Source organism: Drosophila suzukii, chromosome 2R (assembly GCF_043229965.1).
Source record: "Drosophila suzukii chromosome 2R, CBGP_Dsuzu_IsoJpt1.0, whole genome shotgun sequence".
Taxonomy (NCBI): Eukaryota; Metazoa; Arthropoda; class Insecta; order Diptera; family Drosophilidae; genus Drosophila; species Drosophila suzukii.
The window spans coordinates 10,931,652-10,952,295 of record NC_092081.1 but is presented as its reverse complement, the minus strand read 5'-3'; the positions used below and the strand labels follow the sequence as shown (position 1 = coordinate 10,952,295).

Genomic DNA, 20,644 nt, shown 5'->3' with positions numbered 1-20,644 from the left:
AACCAAAACTTATTGCGAAGTACATATGCACAAAAAGAAGTAATATAGTTGAATGATTTAAATATATACATATATTATCAAGTAGATAAAGTCTTTTCAAGGAAAAAGTGCAAAATTGGTAGGGCTGTGAAATTATTTAAAACGTAACGGAATATTTAAATTTCCCTTTCTACCGTTACACCGACGACTTGAGTATTTACCAACACTGGCCTTTGGTAATTGAGCCGACTCCGCACGACGGTCATACTAATTGCAGCAAAAAAACAAAAAACAATGCAGACGCACACGCGAGTGTAAAATGGGTAAGTTTGACAGAAAAAGAGCTGTTAAAGGCTGAAAAACGATCTTATTGTGCGGCTAATAAGATGAACTCGCTGGCGGCAGGTGAAAAGTGCAGGAAAATCGGTTCTAAAACGGCTTTTTCCTGCAACGTAGTTACGACTGGGCTTCCGCTTGCGTGTGAGAGTGTGTGTGTGCGTGTATGTATTGGCCGATCGATTTTATTTTGCATATTCAAGGACAAGTGAAGTCCTGCGGGAAAGTGCGACCGGAACCGGAATCGGGATCCGATGAAGAAACCAGAAATGGGGCGGAGCCGGAGCACCATGACTCAGTAATCGCCAATACCCGGGACACTATCAGCTCCGCAATCTGTGTACATGCATTTGTTGCTCAAGTTACACCCCGCATCTCTTCCAGCCGCACCCCTCCCTCCGAACCCTCCCCCTCGCCCACCCACTGTGTCAACTCCGGAGAGGACAAACAATGGCCCCTTGCAGTCGGATGACAAATGCGGGTGCAGCGACATCAAGAACGAACGCCTTGGTCCAGTGGTCCGACTATCAGATACCCTCTTCTCAATGACTTTAGATATGAGTGGTTTTCACTTAAATCCCATTCCACCCTAAGTATTTGTTTAGAAAAACTTATCCCTTTCAGGATCATTACTTTATTATGAACATGTTGAAAGAAACACTATAATCGATTGACTTATAAACAGCTAGCCTAAGGTGCGACTAATTATCAGAATCAATCAAAAGTGAAAAATTAAACTCTCAGTTATCTATAAATTCATTTGGACTTTAGAACGTATTCGATCTTTTCAAAAGGTTTCTGGTTAGAATATAATTGAAAGAGATTTTTGGATCTTCCAATAGGTATTATAAAACAGTTCCCCAAATTTGTAGTTCTAATAGTTCCCAAGACTTGATATGATGTTGACATATTCTTAAAATACCTTATCTATTCTTCCTATTTATGTACCTAAGCTACAATATAACATACCCCTCTTATTATACGTACAAGGGGTATAAAGCCAGGCAATCGGAATTCTGTGTCAATGTGCTCACGTCCTCCTGCGAGAGAGTTTTTGTGTGTTAAGATGGTGGGGTGGAGGAGCGGAACTTTTTGGGTATGCAGAAGATGTGTGTGTTTTATTTTATCATATTAAACACCAAAAAAAAAAAATCATCTGCGTTGGCGGATCGATCGTTAAAGAAGTTATTTATTGCCTAGGGTATTCCCCCCTTTTCTCTCTCTTTACGTCAAAGATAAGGGCCCCCGAGATTTGCTCTTGTGCGGTCGCTTATATAGTATCTATATTATATATACTCAAGATCTTAATGTGTTTATTTTTGTACATTCCCCGCTTCCAGAGTATCCACAAATTGATTTATACGAATTCCTCACTGAGTCCGAACTGCAGCAGTACTACAATGCCGTCAAGTGAGTGACCCAAAAAGCGGAAGCAGCTCCCCCAACCGAACTAACCCCACGCTCTATGCTTCCCCGTAGAAACGAATTGAAAATAACGAACGCGGCCCAGTTCAAGTATGCGGCGGACGAGGATTTGCGTTTCATTGGGCTCTCGCGCCCGGAAATCCGGAGGCTGCGCAAGTTCTACGAGAAGCACTTCCCCCACAGCTACCTCAGCAAGATCAAGCGTCTGCTGCAGGCGCCCGGTACGATGGTGAAGCGGGAGGAGGCGTCCGGCGGTGCAGGTCAAGTGGCGCCCGATGGTAATGGCGCCTCCGCCTGCTCCACGCTAGCCGCCAAGAACGGGGCCAGCTCGCCGGGCAAGGTGCCTAACAACAAGCACATCATTCCGGCGGACTCCATTAGCGTGAACAAGCAGCTGGGCACCGGCGAGTTTGGGATCGTCCAGCAGGGCGTCTGGTCCAATGGCAGCGAAAGGGTAAGTCGGAATAAGCTTTTTAGCAGGTCAAAGATAGTTATAATCCATCTTCTCCAGATCCAAGTGGCCATTAAATGCCTGTGCCGGGAGCGCATGCAGTCGAATCCCATGGAGTTCCTCAAGGAGGCAGCCATTATGCATTCCATCGAGCACGAGAACATCGTGCGGCTGTACGGAGTCGTCCTGGCAACGGACTCGCTTATGCTGGTCACTGAGCTGGCCCATCTGCGCTCGCTTCTGGAGTGTCTCAAGGATTCGGGGCTGCGCGTCAGTTTCCTCACCATCCCCACGCTCTGTGAGTTTGCTCTGCAGATCTGCAATGGAATGCGATACCTGGAACAGAAGCGCCTAATTCACAGGGACCTGGCGGCACGGAACATCCTGGTGTTTAGCAAGGACAAGGTCAAGATCTCCGACTTCGGTCTGTCGCGGGCCCTGGGGGTGGGCAAGGACTACTACAAGACCAACTTCAACGTGAATTTAAAGCTGCCGATTGCGTGGTGTGCGCCCGAGTGCATCAACTATCTACGCTTCACCAACGCCTCCGATGTGTGGGCCTTTGGGGTCTGTCTGTGGGAGATGTTCTCTTACGGCTTCCAGCCTTGGGCAGCACTTACCGGCCTGCAGATCCTGGAGGCCATCGACGCACCCAACTATCAGCGACTGGAACAGCCCGACTGTTGTCCCAGCGAGTATTATACGCTGATGATGAAGTGCTGGCAGGATGATGCTGCCAAGCGACCGCGCTTTGGTGAGATTTATGACCAACTGCCCGATATGAAGCCAGAGCAGCTGAAGGCCGTTGTGAATTGTGCGGAGCCCAAAAAGGACCATCTCCTTTATCGCCAGGGCGATATTATAAGCGTTCTTGACCGCAATACGGGCACGCCCTTCTGGAAGGGAGTACTCAGCACTGGCAAGACGGGCTACTTCAACCCCTCCAACACCGTGGCCTTCCTCGAAGGTCTGCCCAGCTCCAGCCGCGACTCCTTCAGCCGGGTGAGCGACCACAGGATCAGCAAGCGCAAGTTACGCACCGAGATGATTTCAAAACCGCAAAACGACTTTAAGCACACCGGTCACGTGGGTATTGACGGAGCAACCTTCGGCGATATCGCTTTCCTGGGAAGTTCGCAGAATGTAAGTTATTTGGCCCCATCGGTTCCATGCTGTAATGTTTAATCTGTAATGTTTATCTCAGTACAATCACGTGCCCAAGCAGATTGTGACGCCCTACAAGCCCTCGGAGGATATTGAGCAGACGCCCCTCCTACTGCCACCGACGCCCACCAGTCCTGACTCGCTGCAGACCGCCAGTGGTTATTTCCCCGAGGGTGCCAGCAGCGGAGGTGCCATGGGCACCTCCATGAATCCCACATTCATTCCCTCCGCCGAGCACACACCCAAGCTGATAGCTACGAACGGCCAAAGCTCATTCGACTTTGCCACCGGATCCACTAATCCGTTCTTCCTGAACAGAGGGGATGACGAGCTGGAGTTTGGCTTGCAGAACAACAACTACGGTTTGGATGGCAAGAGTATCCATTCGGGTGAGGCCGGGTGGCGGCCCAGCTCTCGGAGTATTGTTGATGATCCTCACGAGTACCACGAAATATCAGATGATGAGATGGCTGCCGACAAGCTGGACTTCGGGCCATCGTTACTGGACGAGATTAACTCAATGTTTGGATCGATAAGCGGGGCCTCCGGTAGCCACCCCAAGTCCCCTGGATTTGATCATGTGAATAGTAAGAACGAGTTTGCGGAAATGTCTGTCAAACTTGGCCAAAAGAGTGGCGACACCAATGGCAATAAGCATGGCCATGGTCTGCTCTCGAAAAAGAAGTCGTCGGGCACTGTGAAGCCCATTTCTGTGAAGGACGAGAAGATTCTCAACCACGCCATCGAAATAGCAAACGAGATTAGTGCCAGGTGAGATGGTAGTCTTAAGCATCTGTTAAATAGACGCTTATTTAAATCGCTTTTCCTTTTAGATCGATGATTGATCTGGTCTCTGATCAGACCCCCGCCATCCACAGTCCCAAACGGAAGTTCAGTTTCAGGTTTCCGCACTTGAGTAATAATGGTGACAAGACCAGTGGCCTAGGAGGAGCCAGCGGTTCCGCCCACACTCCCACTCATGGCAACGCATCGCCCTTTTCCAAGAAGAAGAACTTCACCGAGGAGCTGCAGAGCATTCCGGATATACAGGTGAGCAAATAAAGCGGACAGATTCGTTTATTTTTATCCCAGTAAGCGCTACGCCATCGATCCCCGGTTCTGCAATAGATTCTAATCCTCAAGTTTTGTCTACACTCTCTGCTCTTTCTCCTTCACCAACATCGTTGCCCATTCATTTCCCCTTTTGCGTTTGCATTTGGCATTTTGTTTTGGTTGTTTTCTCGTTTTGCTCCTACATCGATCTATGAGCAGCGTTTTCGCTCGCTAAGCGAGATTAAGAACAGCACTGACCTGCGTGTGCCCATCTTCGACAAGGAAAGCTCCGACTTCCTTTTTCAAAAGTCACGCGAGATCCTCAGCAGGCCATTGAATCTCGAACGGGAGCTGGCGGAGGATCAGGCGCCGAAGAGCATCGACGACAACATCATGGACATTGAGAACACACTCAAAGCGCTGAACCTGGACTTCATGCACACATACACAGAGCTGGACAAGAGCGACTCCAACGATACGATTCTAAACGACCAACTGCCGGTCTGCCTGGACGACGGCATCAGCAGTGCCACAGGCAGCCTAAAGTCGGCGGTCTACAGCTACAGCAACGGAGTGCAGACCATGTTCGACTTCAATGCGGCCACCAGCCATCTGGACAAGCACCTGCAGTATATGCACAACCAGGCGCAGCTGAGCGCTGCTGTTCCGGTGGATCCCAAGCCCATGGAGGATAAGCGCTCGAGCACCCCGGACACTGGATTCGCCTCGCGGGATACCAACATCTCCCTGTCACGGCGCAGCAGCCAAAAGTCCAGCTACAGTCCCCAAGAGAGCTTCCATTTTCCGCTCAAGGGCGAGGCCCTTTTTAGCGCCCCACCAGTGGTTATGTCAGGTGGCTATGCAAGTCTCAAGGATGAGCTCGGGTACGAGCGTTTTGGAAATGGAGCCACCAAGCAGATGCTGGCCAGTGCCTCACCTATTAAGTCTGGAGCTGGATTAAATGCCAGCAGTGGGTCTGTTTACATGGGTTCCAAGGGCTATCGCCAACGCTCGACATCTTTCAACGAGAGCTTTCATCCCATTTCACCGGTTCTGTCCGAGCCGCCGCAGCGGGAAAGAGGCGTGGTTCAGCGGCAGGTGAGAATGGAGCATCAGCCGCCCTTGCCACGTCGCTCCGCCTCGTATAAACCCCGTTCCATCCGAGCCCGAACCTTAAGGCGGCTAAGTTACAATCCCATGACCCTGGATTCGAGTTCCTCCAGCGGCGAGGAGCCCACCAAGCCCAGTCTTGCGCGCTCCGAGTGCGACATCCGGGCCAGAGTGACGGCCAGTTCGAATTCCTCGTTGGGCAGACGCCGACGGGCGGGAATGAATCGCCAGGTGCAGTCCGCTTGTCATGATGAACGTGAGACCATCATCTCTCCTCGCCAAATCTACGGCTCCAATTCGAGCATCAAGTCTGCACCGCACTACAACATTGGTGGGCAGCGGCGCAGCTTTCACAGAGGAGGAGCAGGCATGATGGGCGGTGGCTACGAACAGTTCCAATACGACGAGCGCATTTACGATTTCGGAGGACGTGGTCCTGGCAACAATTACAATATGGCCCATGCGAGCTATATGAGCACGAGTCAAAAGCCCAGTTACATTTTAAACGGCACCGAATTACCCGGATCCGGATCGGGATCCTCTTCGGCTGCCTCGTCGGCAGTGCAGGCCACCTACAGGACGGGAGCTGGTGCCCCCATACAGCGACCCATGAGCGGTGGAGCTGCCCTGCATGAGTTCGACATTAGCCGGCTCACGGGAAAGAGCCCCACTTCCACCAATTTTGTGGGAAGTTCGCCGGAGGAACTTAAGCAGCGCCAGCTTTCGGTGGGCTCACTGCTAGCCCCCACCAACAAACTGGTGAAGCCCCAGCGACCCACTGAGTTCCACTGGCCGGAGAAGATACACGCATCGGCGGTGAAGCAGCATGAGATGCACTGGAGGCAGATGCAACAGCAGCAGCAGCAGCAGCTGTCCACAGCAACGATAATTGGTGCGGCGAGTGGAGGAGTGGCAGTGGCAGCCACGAGATCCAGTGATAGCTCCTCCTCATCCAGCACCGAGAGCGGTGATGAGTTCCAGTTTCGCCGCGAGTTCGTGGCGCCACGAATTCCGCCCAGTCCGGCTCCATAACTAAGGAAAATGCTGAAATACGTTCTCAATTTACTGTTTGGCAATGTGATGTCCGATTAGAGGCGATGGATAGATGCGAATTGGATCCGGAAAGTCGTGGTCACGAATGTAGGCTCCTTGCGGAGCTTGGCGATGTGGTGTTTGTGCTACTGTCTGTGTGTGTGAAGAAGGGAGCGTAGAGTGTTGGCGTCGAAGAGTAAATTGAAGAAGTATTTACAGCGAATAGATTATATATTTTTTGGATTTGCATTTTTGAAGCGAGATGAGAGTGTGCCTTATAGGAAAACACCGAAGACCTCTCAGAACAGATAATAATGATGTGCAGATCAGCTGCACACCTTCCAAAACCATTCTATCATCCAGTACATCATCTTCATCAACAGCTGAACTCCACTTTATTACATACATAATAGCGGTTTCCTTTTTCAAGTTGGATAAAATGTGACGAAATATAGTATCATGTTTTGGAATTGACCTTCACCGTCATTTCGTCAAATTTAATCCAAATCGAAATAGGTAATACATCTAAACTTTTCTCCACATCTCTCAAACAAAACAACAAATACTCTATTCAGTAGCCTAAAGTCAATATACAAAACTTTTCTTCAACTTTTCACTACAAGAAACACAAATAACAAATATAATGGCTTCCAAACGGAATGAAAAATGTTCAAGAATTTTTTAAAAATAAAACCTAACAAGAGCTTGGTTGTCGGAAACAGTATTTCAAGGCACAAGACAAACACAAACACTCAGACTTATTGAGGGGACTCCAACTAGACAGGGTATTACCTATTACCAGTGAGAACTGCAACTTAGGATCTCACGGCGGTAATTATAAGTCACACACAGACACAGAAAAACAACCAGACAAACAGTCATCCACACACAACTGTTGACAATCCTCAGAACTTGTCCACATCAAAAGACATTCGTCGGAGCAAGAATCCCGTACGGATTATGTGCCATATCCTGACGCTTGCATTTTTTATGAAACCAAAGCTAAAGCGAAACCAAGACAAAAACAAAAACCAAACAAGTTACACGATACCGAAACCAAGAGAAGCATTTAAGCTCACTTTAACTAGAGTGTCGAACCCTATAGTATCTATAAGATTGGAGATTGAAGTGTCAAGTATTGGCCCACTAACCATAACGAAACCAAAAGCAAAACTAAAAATTAACTTTAATTAAATTGCCGACGGCTGCAGAGTGCCGAACATTTTTGATAACCTCACTAAGCATATATTATATGGATTATACTTACTAAAAGATTTTCGCATTCTATGCATTTATGGATAAACTCAAATTGAAAGTATGATATACAGATTATATATACACCTACTTAAATCTAAATCAACCTAATTATATGTTTACAAGTATAGTGGCGTATGCGGTAATGTAAGCATTACGGAACATGATATTCTAAACTATGCGTTTGAAGCGTTTCAACCCAGAGAACATAAAACTAAATGAAAACCAAAATTTACTCGAGTATTATACAAGAAACCCCAAAAAAACTAAACTAAACTACATTTAACTAAGCAACAAGTATTTCAAAAAAAAGGAAGAGTTTGAATTCTAAGAACCAAAAAAGTTAATTGGTAATCAAAAAAGAAAATGTTGTGCATATTTAAAGGGATTCAATAAAGAAAAACTAATTCTGAATTTCAATTCTGACGTTGGCTTTTAAGATCGATTACAAAACCTTAGTTCCTTGCACCGCTTTAGTTATTATGGTTTTTTATCCCAACATTATCATTTTGTACAATTTCATTTCCATTCATTTTATTCCTACCCCGCCCCCACAGTCGCTCATCGGCAAGGAGGGACTGGAGGCCTACAACAGCTTGATTGAGCGCAAGGCCCTTCTGGACATCGGACCCAGTCCGGCATCCACATTGCTCCGCCACCTGGATACCGACGAGTTCGACCTGCAGAGCCTTCACCAGTCGCAGCGGCCGATGACGTTGCCCACTCGAGGAGCATCCCAGCGGGTGCGCAAGGCGGAACTGGCCGCCGGTTTTAGTCGCCCAAACGACGAGAACTCCAATTCGCTGGAGACCTGCGAGAGTCCCAGCTACATGACCCACGGCAGCTACAAGTTCCCCGAGGCGCAGCAGTCGGAGCCGCAGCCAGAGCCGGAGTCACCGAATCCCATTCCCCTGCCACCGCGCGAGGGCAAGAAGCAGGTGAAGACCAGCACCAAGCGCCATGTGCGCAAGTATCCGCTGATCATCCCGGCCAACGGACTGCAGCGTACTCTCAGCAAGCTGACGGACTTCGGGGACGATGCTGGGAAAACTCCAGAGATCTCCTCCTCTACCCAACAGCAAAGAGGTCGAGCCATCGAAGTGGTGGCCGCTGTTCGGCCGAACAGCATGCGACGCCCATCACGCCCCTCAGAGCGGGAGTACGAAAACATGCCGGCGGTGGGCAGTGAATCGGCCCACACCTACCAGAACCTAGATAAGTTGGCTCCCGCGGATGCTGCCGGCCTTACGGACACGGCTTCGCTGCAGTTTGAGTCCATCCTGGAGGCAGACTCCAGCAAAGAGGGCATCCTGCAGTCGCCGGACGTGACCGATGGCTTCTACAACTTCTCCATCCAGAAGGAGCACTACAACAAGGGCAAGGATGCGGAGTTCGATGCCACCCAGATCTCCGGCTTGTATGTGAACGATGACGAGCTGCGCAATCTGGACATCGAGAGCAGCCGGAAGACGGCCACTCCAGGCAGCAGTTGTAGTGCCTTGGAGGCGGAAGCCAGCCAACAAGATGGACAGCCCCCAGCAGAGGCTGCTCCGGAAGTGAGTCGTCGCTTCTCCAGTGCGGACAATGAGCTGGCTGGCAATGCTCTGTTTAAGAAGGTTCGAGCCTCCGTAAATATGGCCATGAGTAATCGGAACTCCGTTGGCGAAACGAGTTCCAGCAGCAGTCATCCTGGAGGGACTTCTGCCAAGCCGCAAACTGAGGCCGAATACTTTGCAGCCACTGCGGCTCGACTGGCGGATTCCAATTCGGTGAGCTGCGAGGATCTTCTGGAGTTCTCCGACAAGAAGCCCAAGGGATGCGAAAGGGGCGTAGACTCGGATGAAGTGCGCATCATGGTGAAAGTTCTCGGCAAGGATGTGAGTTATTTTTTGCTTTATGTGGCAACAAACCATTTAGACTATTTTTTTTAGAAAGACTTATTATTCAACTTCAAATAAGATTAGTAATAGTTTTTTAAAAATAAGATTATACAAGACAAAACTTTAAATTCATATTTTCTATTCGAAATTGAGTCATAAATTATTCTTTGTACAACTATATATAACCCTAATACTAATCATAATGGTTGTTCCACAGAGTACGCCCAACCGCTGCTTGGGAGCCCTGGAGTTTATCAATTGGGACGTTCATAAGTCCATCAAGCTAATCAAGCTGCAGAACCTGGTCAGCGAAGCCAATCTCAGTCTGGAAGCCTCTTTCGAGGCGCTGCAGCAGCACGAATGGGATTTGCACACCACGGCCCACAAACTGAATGGCCTTAAACTTTAAATAGTCCCCTAAGGACCCCTACTCTTCGATCGCCCTGATCTGTTTTAAACGACCGCCGTTGCCTTAACCTCATAACTATCGTTTCTAATTCGTAAGCTAAGACTTAAGTAACTAACGTAATCACTGCTCGCCATTGGCTTCCTTCATTCGGATCGATCGAATCTCAGCATGTACTTATTCACGCATGCTTGGTCTGCATTGCAGCATCAAAATACACATTTATACACCTACTTATATAATTTTCAATAAATTATAAAAAAACTCACTCAGAGATTTAGTTTTGTAACTCAATTATTTTTAGTACTTTTTATGGGTTGAGGGGACTTGTATGGTTGAAGTACCTTAATAAATCTATTTTTTCTTGGAGCAAACTTAACCGGTTTTTCTATGTTGTGTGTTTAGACCAATTTTAAAACGATCGGCCAAGACATTTGTTTTCGAAGTTACGCTATACAGTCCTGAGCTCAATCGCGTGTTTCTCAAATCAACGTTTGTTTAGAAACCATATACGCCTTTTACCAATTAAAATGCAAAAATGTTTATTGAATTTGTGTTAAATTATTTAACGATTTATTTAAACTTGAAACTACTATAAAATTTACACATATTTTACACAAAGAAACGGCAACACAACTTAACTCTAACGAACGAACACAGAATACACAACGGGAAATGGTCAGGGTGAATTCAGTTGGGCGCTATTTCCGCCTGCCGCCGCGCTTGCCGTCCATGCTCATGGTCAGGGCCACGGCCCGCGTCACTCGCTTTGGCGTGGACACTTGCAGCTGGCCGCCACTGAGGTTCATCTCGAGGGACATCCGTTTCCGGGTCATGCACATGGAATTGATCCGCTGTGCCCGCGCCTCGTTGCGCGTGGTGACTTTTGGGGTGCTGGAACTGGGGCGGGATCGGATTAAGGACAACGCCTTATTGATTGGCTTCTTGGACTTGGTAGGCCTTGGCTCTGGTGCATTTGCAGTTTCGGGTTCAGATTCAGAACTAGACTCTATTTCGGAGTCCGATTGTACAACAACTGCAGGAGGCACTTGGTTTTCCTTGACCGACGAAGTGCTGTCCGTGGGACTGTTCGTGTTCTTGGCCATCTGCTGTCGCCGGGAACTCCTGTTGTCCAGACACGGTTGCTTTCTTAGCGGTGAATCGCGGGGCGGTGATGGAGCTGTCGATTCACTTGATTGCACGGAGCGGGAGTTGGGATCTGACGGAGTTCGTCTCAGCACTCTTTTCCGGCCGTTTCTTAAAGGCGTCTCCAGATGCAGGACTTTTCGCTGATGATAATCAAAAACAAACGAAAACAAAAATGTGAAAATCAAATGAATGCTGCTGTCCCCTTTACCAAGTAAGATTAGTGAGTGTCTTATACAGGATCTACCCGGATGCGAAACTAAACAGGGCGTGCATCATTAATTCTAGTAAGCTTAAAGGAAACTACAATTTGTGTTCAGTTTTGGAAACATTTGTTGATTGTTAATGCCGATTGCAACTTTGATCTTAAACTAAACAGCTGGTAGATGGTGAGTGAGTCCTTTGGCAGTGGCTAGAGCTGCATGCGCAAGCGCCTGATACTCACTTTGCTAACTGGGTTGGGTGTTGTCTGGGATATAGAATTGCTGGCCGCTTTTCTGTTGCGCAGCGATCGAACGCGTAGATGGCTGGCATCCGGTGCACTTTTCGGACTGGGTGAGGCGGCTGTGGGCGATGCTTCGATTACCTCCGAATCGTTTGACTTAAAGAGAGACCCAAAGTTAGTAGCTGCAATTGTGTGGGGAGAAATGGTATTCTTACCCTATTTGTCACGGTTGGACTCTCAGAAATCTCCTCGTCGGACGATTCCTCTTCACTAGACACCCGTTTTTCTGGTGTTTTCGACGACCTAGCCATCGCCATTTCAAGGCGACGTCTTATCTGCGGCTGTCGTAAATTTCGCCTGGATGTCTCTGCGGCCTCCGTTTCAGTTTTTTCCTCCGGTTCAGGCGTTTGTGGACCTAATAAGCTTTCGGCTTCCGAATGGCTGATGGCCATGGATCGACGCAGGTGACGTATTCCGACAATATTATCCTTTCCATAAGTAGTTACGATGGGCTCGGGCGTTGGCGCTGCTGGTTCGACTGGTCTTGGAGTTTCAGCAGATTCTTGTACCGATGCTTCGCTTTGCTGAGTTTCTGAAGCAGCGGTTTGAGTTGTATGAGTCGTATCTTCGGGAACTGGAGGGGCTGACTGTGCTGGCACTTCAGTTTCCAACTCCGCAGTTGTCACAGTGGCTGTATCGCATTCCTCATCGCTTTCGCCTTCTCCGGGATTTTGACGAGGGGGCGGATTGAAGCTACCGTTCACCACCAGCTTGAAATTCTCAATGTTCTTAATCACGCGGGGATCCAAGTCGCTCTGTAAAATTAACAAGAATCAAATAAGAACAAGATTTTTTTGAAACATATAATGCAAAAGTACTCACAGCTATCAGCTTGTCCGCCAGTTCGAACATTTCAGTCTTAATCTCCGATCCGTTGAAAACGTTTATTGATAAAGCCGTAAGCTCCTTGGCTAGCAGACGGCACATTTCCTTGCGTTCCGTGAAGTAGTTCTGAATATATTGCAGAAAACTTATGGCCATTTTGTTGTGGATATTCGTTTGGGGCGTGCTGATCTCTTGCACTGTCATTTCGAGGAAGAACTTGGTTAAGTTTTCGGGCTGGACGCCGTTAAGCGGCGAGTCAAAGCTGCAATTCATGATGGTCCAAACGGTGGGCAGGAAACACGGCTGCAAGAGATTCTGCTTGTTGAGGCGTCTCAGTTCTTCGAAGAACATTCCCAGCACTTGGCTGATAATGGGCTCGGTGTTCGGGTTAAAGTAGCGCTTCAGCAGCTGCTCCATCACATCTGTTCGATCGTCAAGATGACCGCGGAGCACCAAGCGGCACAGACCGCGAACGATGGCCAAGCCAACGCCTTTGTTCTGCACTCGCTCCACGTAGTGTCCCATAACCATGATGATATCGCTGTTCTGCTCGTTGTTCTGAGACTGGGTGCCATCGTCGTCATCGTAGAGGTCCTGCATGGTGTACAGCTGTCGTCGCTTCGTTTTCGACACCTGCGGCCCGCCGGTCTGGTTAAGATCGTTGAAGTAGTCCACGCCGTAGCGATCCAGCAGCTCCAGCATGCAGTTGGCCGCCGTTTCGCACAGCCGCACGATGTTGTTGTTGCAGAACTGGTCCACCACCACCTCGAAGACCTCCTTGCAGTATGCCTCATAAAACATGCTAAACGTGGTGCCGCACTTGATTGCCCACTCGAAGATATCCACCTCGGCGCAGGGAAGATAGCGACATATGAAGTCCTTGTACAGCTGGCAAAGGCTCGGCGTCAGCTTGTCGACGTGCGGAGAAGCGGTCATGTAGTAGCAGATGTACAGGCCCTTTAGCACACGCTCCTGCTTAGACAGCTTTGGGCGGGCGGGCACCTCGAGCACTCCGTTCCGCTCCAGCAGAGGGCGAATCAACTCCGTATACTCCTCGGTGACAGCCATCTTCTCATCGTTTACGGACTGCGCCCGTATGTATTCCTTCTGGCGCACATAGTTGTCCTCCTGCTCTTCCATCTCTAGAATCCTGACCTTCAGCGAGGATATCTTCATCTTCAGCGGCGTGTCCAAGTCGTCCAGCAACTTATTGATCAAACTGCGGTCGTGTATCAGCTCATTCTGCTTGGTGTTAAGTTCGCATAGTTCGTAGACAATCTCAATGAAGAACTGCATCCTATCGTTCATGTCGGTGATCAGTTGCTCCATGCAGCGCACCAGCACGCACACGATCTTGTGGTCCAAGAGGCAGTCCTTCAGCAGGTTTGAGATCAGCAAGCGCATATTTCCTCTTCCGATCTCGTCGCCCAGATCGTACGACTCCAGTATCTCCACCAGCGAGAGCAGCATGTTTTGAAACTCGACCTGGGCGAACTTGTCCATGTCGGGCTTTTGAAACTGACAGAATCTGCAAACGGAATGCATTTAGTACCGAATGTTGCTGAGGAGCAGACTGACTTACTTATCCATATAGTTACAGAAAACACTGAGTTCCGGCAGAACGGGCTCCGTTTCGGGCGCCTCCATCTCCAGGTACTCGCTGAGACACTGCCAGTATAGCAGCAGCTCCACGGTCAGCAAATCGTGTGGGATGCAGCGGTGCAGTTCACAGTCGTCGCTTAACGGCAGCTGTTCGATGAGTTTCTGGTGGTCTGTCTGGTCGAAAATCACTCTCAGCATTTGCTTGGCCACACGCCGGAAACGCAGCAGCTCCTCCTCGTTGGAGTCCAGCTTAAGGGCCGCCGTGAGGGCGATGTAGTTGTGCTGGTACGACTCGATCCACGTCTTAAGCATGTAGTTGACCACCGTTTTGCGCACGGTGGCCGAGGTGTCGTTCAGACCCTGCTCCAGCAGTGTGAGTCGCTGCGCCACCTTGTAGGAGCGCACCGGGTAGTTGCACATGTTCACATACGTGTGGCGGCGCACCTTCTCATCGACGTCCCACAGCCGCTGCAGGATGTGCGGAATGGTGATGTAGTTGCGGCCCATGCACGTGATGATGCACTGGCGCACATTGGGCGAGGGATCGGCGGTTAGGTGGTACTGATACGCGCAGACGACGGGGTCGTTGGGATTGTCCGGATTTTGGAGACGTTGCATGGCTAGCACGGCCTGTTTGCGCACACTGGCGGACACATCCTTGACGCGGTCCAGCATTCCGTCCAGGATATCATCGCACTGATTGTCATCCAAGGCGGCATTGGGCCCCAGTTCCTTAAGTATGAGATTCACAAAGTAGCAGATGCGGTAGCGTATGTGCGGATTGCTGGAATATGTCTGTGAAGGCGGGGAAACCCGGGAGGTTATAGGTACATTTTGACAGTACAGTAGGTACAGTAGACACTCACCGTGAGCAGCCAGCGGAAGGTCTCGGCCAGCATGGGCTCCGTGCGATCCTCGGTGGGAGTCGTGACGAAGGTGGCGCAGAAGTTCAGCGCCATGGTGGCGTTCTCATTGCCCTCCTCAGCTTCGAGGACGGCCTTCAGGACGTTGATGAAGACCTGCTGGAAGTGCTCGTGGCCCATCTGCCGGGAATTACCAGAGTTAGGGCTTGAAATCCCAGATAAATCGGCCAGCAGTACCGACGCCACTTACCTTTGTGTACAGTTGCTGCATCTCCTTCACGTAGCGCTTGTGTAGAGATTCCTTGAGTTCGGTCTGTCGCATTATCGAGTACATGACTTCCGGGGATGTGGAGGATGTGGTCGCCGCCACGCCCTGATCCTCGTTCTCCTTCTCAACATCTTTGCTGGACTTTTTGGTGGCCACCCGAGGCTTTCTCCCAACCGTTGCCTTTGGTTTGGCCTTCTCGGCCGCCTTCCCCTTTGGTCTGGCCATTCCGTGTAGCTTGATTCGCGTGATCGTGATCCGCAGCCGTTGTTGGTGCGGCTTTTTTCGTGTTTTAAGTTTAAGTTAAAAACTGTTTTCAAATTGCACCAAGCGATGGCGAAACAAACAAGCGTCGCGTTATTGCTTTCTCCGCTTTCCACCCCCGTTCGCTTGTTAAATTCAAATGACGCGTGTGGATTTTTTAGTGTGTTTTTGTACGGGGCTGCGATCGATGAGTGAGATCGCTTGCCTATCGGTTGCTGTGTTCCATTTTGAATTTAACTGAAATATGTATACACCGATAACAAAATAATCAGTTATCTGAAACATTTTATTAGAATTTTTTGAATTTTGATTTCCAATTGTCTGATCCTAAGCCTGTCCATGCGTTATTTCGTTATTGCTTTTGCTTAGACCTCAGATCAATATATAGTATAAAACAAAAAATGTAAATATTTTTTTTTAGCTAAAGGATTACAATTTTAAAAAAAGTTTTAGAGTTAACATTTTTTTAAAGTGTAATATTATTATTATTTAATAATAATATTAGTTTTTTTTGCATTCCAAATTTAATGATTTTAATAAAGATTGTGAGGGAGAAAAATATAAAATGGTATTTAAAAAAAATATTCAATAATATAATTCTTAAAATGGCTTTAGTTTTAAAACATTATAAAATTATATTTTTATATTAAATTGAAATCCTAAAAACTAAGCCTTTCTATTTTAAATTTGTTTTTTAAAAGATCATTGCATTTTCAACCCCGATACCTAATGGTACCTAACAAATTGTAACATAATGATGCTGTACTTCTGATCTGCCGCCCAGAAAAGGCAATAAGTATTTTTGGTGGTGGTTTTTCAAAACCACGTACTGTATTTCCGAATACTCAGAAATATATTTACGAATTTTATCTCGAAATGGCGGAATTCAAATTTAAAAACAAATACTGCAAGGAAATCTATCCTTTGATAAGAACGGGTTGTATTTGCTTTTGAGTTTCAGATATTGTGGTATATCGTGTGTTCACGATATGTGTCGCTTATCACTTGACATTGGATTATATGAAAAACAGTATTCTTTACTTAAGCTGTTAAAGCTCAAATCTAGTTTTGTAACAAGGAGAACCCATTACTCAGAATCGATTGTTTAGAATAGCTTTATCTACTACTACTTTGATTTCTTTTGCTTTCCCTAGGCAAGGTGTTTGTTTCAGTGCTTAATCTCTTTTATTTAATGTTGCGCTTAAATAAGTCAGAATTTTTCTCTAATACTTATAAATACTCTTCTATCCTAGAATATATCCAAAGCAGACGTTATGGGCCACCTATTCGAGATCGAAAGAAGGCCTAAATTCTCAGATGGGTTGAAGGTCGAACTTATTAGTCCTTCCTTAAAAATTATCTGGGCGGGATGAGAAAGAAGAGAAATAAGCTACAGATCGACTGCAAGTTGATTAAAGGGAGAAAGTACTGAAATCGGTCGTGAATTTTGTTGATATTGTATTTTGTATTAATTTTGCCATTATGACAAACTTAAACTTTATTAATAGAAGATCATTACCGTTGGTAGAAGAATGTCATTTGAAAAATCTTAACATACATGTAAGACGTGCTTATACTAATAGAAAACAATTCTGACTGGGCCACGAACATGTCTCGCATTTCCAAGCGCGTCTACGAGGCGAAGACCACTTATCCGGATCGCACCAAGTCCGAGGAGAAGTCCTTCACGGAGGTAAATGTGCCGATTAAGAAGCTGGACACGGCCCTCCTCCTGCTAAGCTCCAAGGAGGAGTGCGTCCTGCTGACCGTCTTTAGCCACATCACGGACTTTGCCCGCCGCCAGGATGTGAATGTCCTGGAGCTGCGGGCTTACGGCTTGCTGGAGCTGCTCCTGGAGAAGGAACTGTTCATCAGCTCGGCGAACACGATGATCCGCCGCTTCGCCCTGTACCTGCTCACTGCTCTGCTGGACAACACGGACATGTCCACCTACGAGCCAGAGCAGGCGGATCAGATCCTGGAACTGGCCTGCCGATTCTACCTGAAGGAGAGCGACGACTTCTGCATCGAGTACCTGACCTATATACTCAACGTGTGCCTGCGTGATCCCCAGATGGCCCACGGCATTGTGGAGGCCACCGAGTTCCTGGAGAAGTTCAAGTTGGTCTTTGTCAATTCCGAGAATCCCGACACGGTGTTCAATTCAATTGAGGCACTGCATCGGATGCTGCTAGTCCAAAGTGCCGAGCAGATGCTGGAGTTTACCACGCAGCCTGACTTTCCAGTGGATCGGATTATCTGCGAGGTGACCAACGAGTTCCAGGAGATCCGCAAGGCGGCGCTGAAAACCCTAAAGACCCTGCTGGCGGACACCGGCGAGGACAGTGTCTTCGAGCCACTGCATCGCTGCTTCTTCGTTCTGGAGCAGCTGGTGAAGGCCTTCTGCGAGAATCCCCAGGGACCGGAGGCCGCCGATATCGTGGAGGTTTTGGCCACGGCTCTGCGGTCCGAGAAGATGACCAAGTTGTTCTTCGAGCAGAATCTTTTCGACCTGGTTGTCGAGCAGGTGCGCAGCCACATGGACCTGATGCCGCTGGAGATGCGCTGCACCATCATCGCGATCTTCGCGGAGACGGCTCAGTATGAGCAGTTCTTGAAGCGGATGCACAGGGCCGAGATCACGGACATGTTCCTCAACTGCCTGATGCAAAACAAGCCGGCGCCGGCAGCCTTCGTCATTCAGGGCCTCCACCGCATGTCCCAGCATCCGGATGCACTGCGTCGCATTGTAGCCGCCTACGAGGAGGGAGCGATCCGTAAGCTGGTGGCCATCCTCCTGTCGCCCGACGTGCCCATCAAGGTCCGGGAGCAGGCGGCGGAGTTCCTGTCCCGCCTTTTGGTGGCCGCCTTCCGGGACACAGCTGCCCAACTGCAGGAGCAGGACATCGCCGCCGTTCTCACAGCGGTCATCACCCAGGGTCAGCCAACGCTGTCCATTGATCTCATCCTCTCGCTGCTGACGATCATCGAGAGTCTGGCCCAGAACGAGGAGTACCGCACGATCCTGGGCGAGTATAGATCGCTAACCGAGCAGCTTGCCCAGCTACTAATGGTGGTTATTCAGATATATCATCTTGTATCCTAATAATCGAGTGTTCCGATGACAGCGATCCTATGCCCACTCCATCCTGGTGAACAACATCTTCCGCTGCCTGTGCACCCTGATCGATGAGGCTCCGGTGCGCGAGACCCTGCTGGCCAACTTCATAGTCTCCTCCATCAAGCGGGCCCTCAAGTCCTTGTCCAATCTGGTCAAGACCTCGGTGACCAACTTTATTCTGCAGACCACGCGCTTCAATGAGTTTATAGACGCCTACATCGATCGTGGGATCCTGGAAGTGTAAGAATCTATCATCTCTTCCCACAATTGTGTTGATACCTTTCGTTCCCAGTTTGCTGGAGTTCCAGAAGCATGCTTTCTGCGTTTCCACCTGGGGTCCTGCCATCGAGAGCATCCTTTCCAAGTGCCCCACAATGAAGTTCGCCATCCGCAACTGCCTGACCTTCACGGACATCACCGCCGGCAAGGACTTCTACGTGTCGCGCAGGAAGTTCGAGGACTTCCGTAAATTCCAGGACATTCTGCGCAACGATTGCTCGCCCTTGGACGCCGTCCTGGTGGTGAACTTCGATCGTCCCAAGCCGGATGAGAACGATGTGATCGACGTGCCACTAAGATGTTTAAATACGGTCTCCGATATGCCTGGAGATCTGAGCTGGGATTATTGTAAGCGACCGGGAGACTTCTACTTGCCGCAGTACTTGGAGGCACTTAATCAGACTTTAGCGGTGGGTTAACCTTGATTTCGATGGGTACTAGGAATATATATATGAAACCCTTCTTTTCCTTAAGATCCATGGTTTGGTGGAGAATCCGGAGCGCATCCGTCGTTCCATCGACTTTGACAACGTGGCCAAGCGGAGCAAGCTGATCGCCCAGGCAGTCTTTGCAGTGATGAACGAGAATCTCAAGCCTCTGGACCTCAATGCGACGGAGGAGTGCTGCAAGAATACGGTCCGCTGTCATCTGCAGGACCTGCGCCATGTCCTCCATACGAACTTTATTCCACTGGGAATGGTGCGCAGTGGCTGCCAGTTCGAGCGGGCTGTGCTCTTCAAGGGCCTGGCTGACCAGATCGGTCTACCGTGTACCCTGCAGCGCAGTGTCGACGGCAGGATGCTCTTCAACGAGGTACCACTGCCCCTGGAGCCCGAGAAGGATGTGCACTGCGACAAGAAGACGCTCAAGTTCATGCCCTGGCGCATGCTGCGACCCACCCACGTGGTGGACCTTATGTACAACGTGGGCGAACTGTATCCGATGCAGAGTCGGCAGGCGCTGCAGTACCTGCGACTTTACTGATTCCCACTTTCTCAATTTACAAAATTATCCTGTCCAGTTGTTTGTCGTGTTAGTGCTAAAGATATTTTTTCGGAAAATGTAGTCTTATAATTCCTAAGCTTTTATTTCGAAAATGCAGGCCTAAAGTTTTTCAAAATAAAAGTCGTGTTTTTAATTAACAGCAGATCAAGTTAATAATTTAACAATTCTTTATCCTTAAAGTGAATTAGGTTCAAGCAGTCGAGAGATAGTTTCTAACCGTGTTAAAAAAATCAAAGTGTTCAATTTTATATCGCATTGTAATTTAATTAATTATAATTTTTTATTTTTTAAAAATTCAAGGAGATAGCTCCTAAAATTAATTATTCGAACTCAATGTCTTTAAAAAAGAGGGCAAAAAGCAAGATGGCAAACACATCAAAAACATAATCCCCGTATCTAGAAAGAATTTGTAGTGAATTTCAAAAAATGATCATATCTTATACAATTTTTTTCTGTTTATATAAAAAATAACATTTGGGTGGAATAATTTATTTGAGGAAACATTTCCTATTCTTGTATTGGGAGATTATTTAATTATATGAAATTTTATCGAAAAAAAGGGAAAAGGAAATGTTTTTCAGTTGTTATAAAGATATGGTATTTTTAAAAAATATATGTTTTTTCGAAAACCATGGTTTGCATCCCGACTATTTCTGGAAAGGCACTGCGCATGTCCTCG

The 20,644-nt window shown here is 48.1% G+C and overlaps 3 protein-coding genes across 4 annotated transcripts; 2 read left to right on the top strand and 1 right to left on the bottom strand.

The window, feature by feature from the left end:
* The first annotated feature begins 350 nt into the window (after window positions 1-350).
* On the top strand, window positions 351-10,286 carry Ack-like (activated Cdc42 kinase-like). 2 transcript variants are annotated; one of them, XM_070995158.1, is made up of 8 exons: window positions 351-384; window positions 1,656-1,725; window positions 1,795-2,194; window positions 2,252-3,334; window positions 3,396-4,126; window positions 4,189-4,405; window positions 8,362-9,681; window positions 9,902-10,286. In XM_070995158.1, exons 1-8 carry the CDS (start codon window positions 366-368, stop codon window positions 10,091-10,093), a joined length of 4,032 nt encoding a protein of 1,343 aa, XP_070851259.1. In that variant the 5' UTR covers window positions 351-365; the 3' UTR covers window positions 10,094-10,286. The 2 variants fall into 2 exon arrangements, with proteins under 2 accessions (XP_070851259.1, XP_070851258.1); XM_070995157.1 differs by lacking the exons at window positions 8,362-9,681; window positions 9,902-10,286 and adding an exon at window positions 4,628-8,224.
* A 345-nt stretch (window positions 10,287-10,631) lies between these two features.
* Cap-G (Chromosome associated protein G) lies at window positions 10,632-15,697 on the bottom strand. Its single transcript, XM_017073054.4, has 7 exons — window positions 15,282-15,697; window positions 15,035-15,211; window positions 14,149-14,963; window positions 12,564-14,094; window positions 11,897-12,496; window positions 11,682-11,837; window positions 10,632-11,379 (listed from the first exon to the last, which is right to left on the bottom strand). Exons 1-7 carry the CDS (start codon window positions 15,522-15,524, stop codon window positions 10,792-10,794), a joined length of 4,110 nt encoding a protein of 1,369 aa, XP_016928543.3. The 5' UTR covers window positions 15,525-15,697; the 3' UTR covers window positions 10,632-10,791.
* Window positions 15,698-17,130: 1,433 nt separating this feature from the next.
* Window positions 17,131-19,977, top strand: LOC108008567 (uncharacterized). The gene is made up of 4 exons (XM_017072437.4): window positions 17,131-18,633; window positions 18,689-18,921; window positions 18,974-19,370; window positions 19,435-19,977. The coding sequence occupies exons 1-4, from the start codon at window positions 17,170-17,172 to the stop codon at window positions 19,942-19,944; spliced, it is 2,604 nt and encodes an 867-aa protein (XP_016927926.3). The 5' UTR covers window positions 17,131-17,169; the 3' UTR covers window positions 19,945-19,977.
* The last annotated feature ends 667 nt before the right edge of the window (window positions 19,978-20,644 follow it).

Excerpts from the sequence above, each read along its gene's own strand:
- Ack-like (XM_070995157.1), top strand. Across the intron at positions 3,335-3,395 it reads TCCTGGGAAGTTCGCAGAAT|TACAATCACGTGCCCAAGCA; the intron begins GTAAGTTATTTG and ends TGTTTATCTCAG. Across the intron at positions 4,127-4,188 it reads GCAAACGAGATTAGTGCCAG|ATCGATGATTGATCTGGTCT; the intron begins GTGAGATGGTAG and ends TTTTCCTTTTAG.
- Cap-G (XM_017073054.4), bottom strand. The coding sequence starts at position 15,524 with ATGGCCAGACCAAAGGGGAAGGCGGCCGAGAAGGCCAAACCAAAGGCA. Across the intron at positions 14,964-15,034 it reads CCTTCCGCTGGCTGCTCACG|ACATATTCCAGCAATCCGCA; the intron begins GTGAGTGTCTAC and ends CCGCCTTCACAG. Across the intron at positions 12,497-12,563 it reads TGGCGGACAAGCTGATAGCT|AGCGACTTGGATCCCCGCGT; the intron begins GTGAGTACTTTT and ends TTAATTTTACAG.
- LOC108008567 (XM_017072437.4), top strand. The coding sequence starts at position 17,170 with ATGTCTCGCATTTCCAAGCGCGTCTACGAGGCGAAGACCACTTATCCG. Across the intron at positions 18,634-18,688 it reads AGCTTGCCCAGCTACTAATG|CGATCCTATGCCCACTCCAT; the intron begins GTGGTTATTCAG and ends TTCCGATGACAG. Across the intron at positions 19,371-19,434 it reads CACTTAATCAGACTTTAGCG|ATCCATGGTTTGGTGGAGAA; the intron begins GTGGGTTAACCT and ends CTTTTCCTTAAG.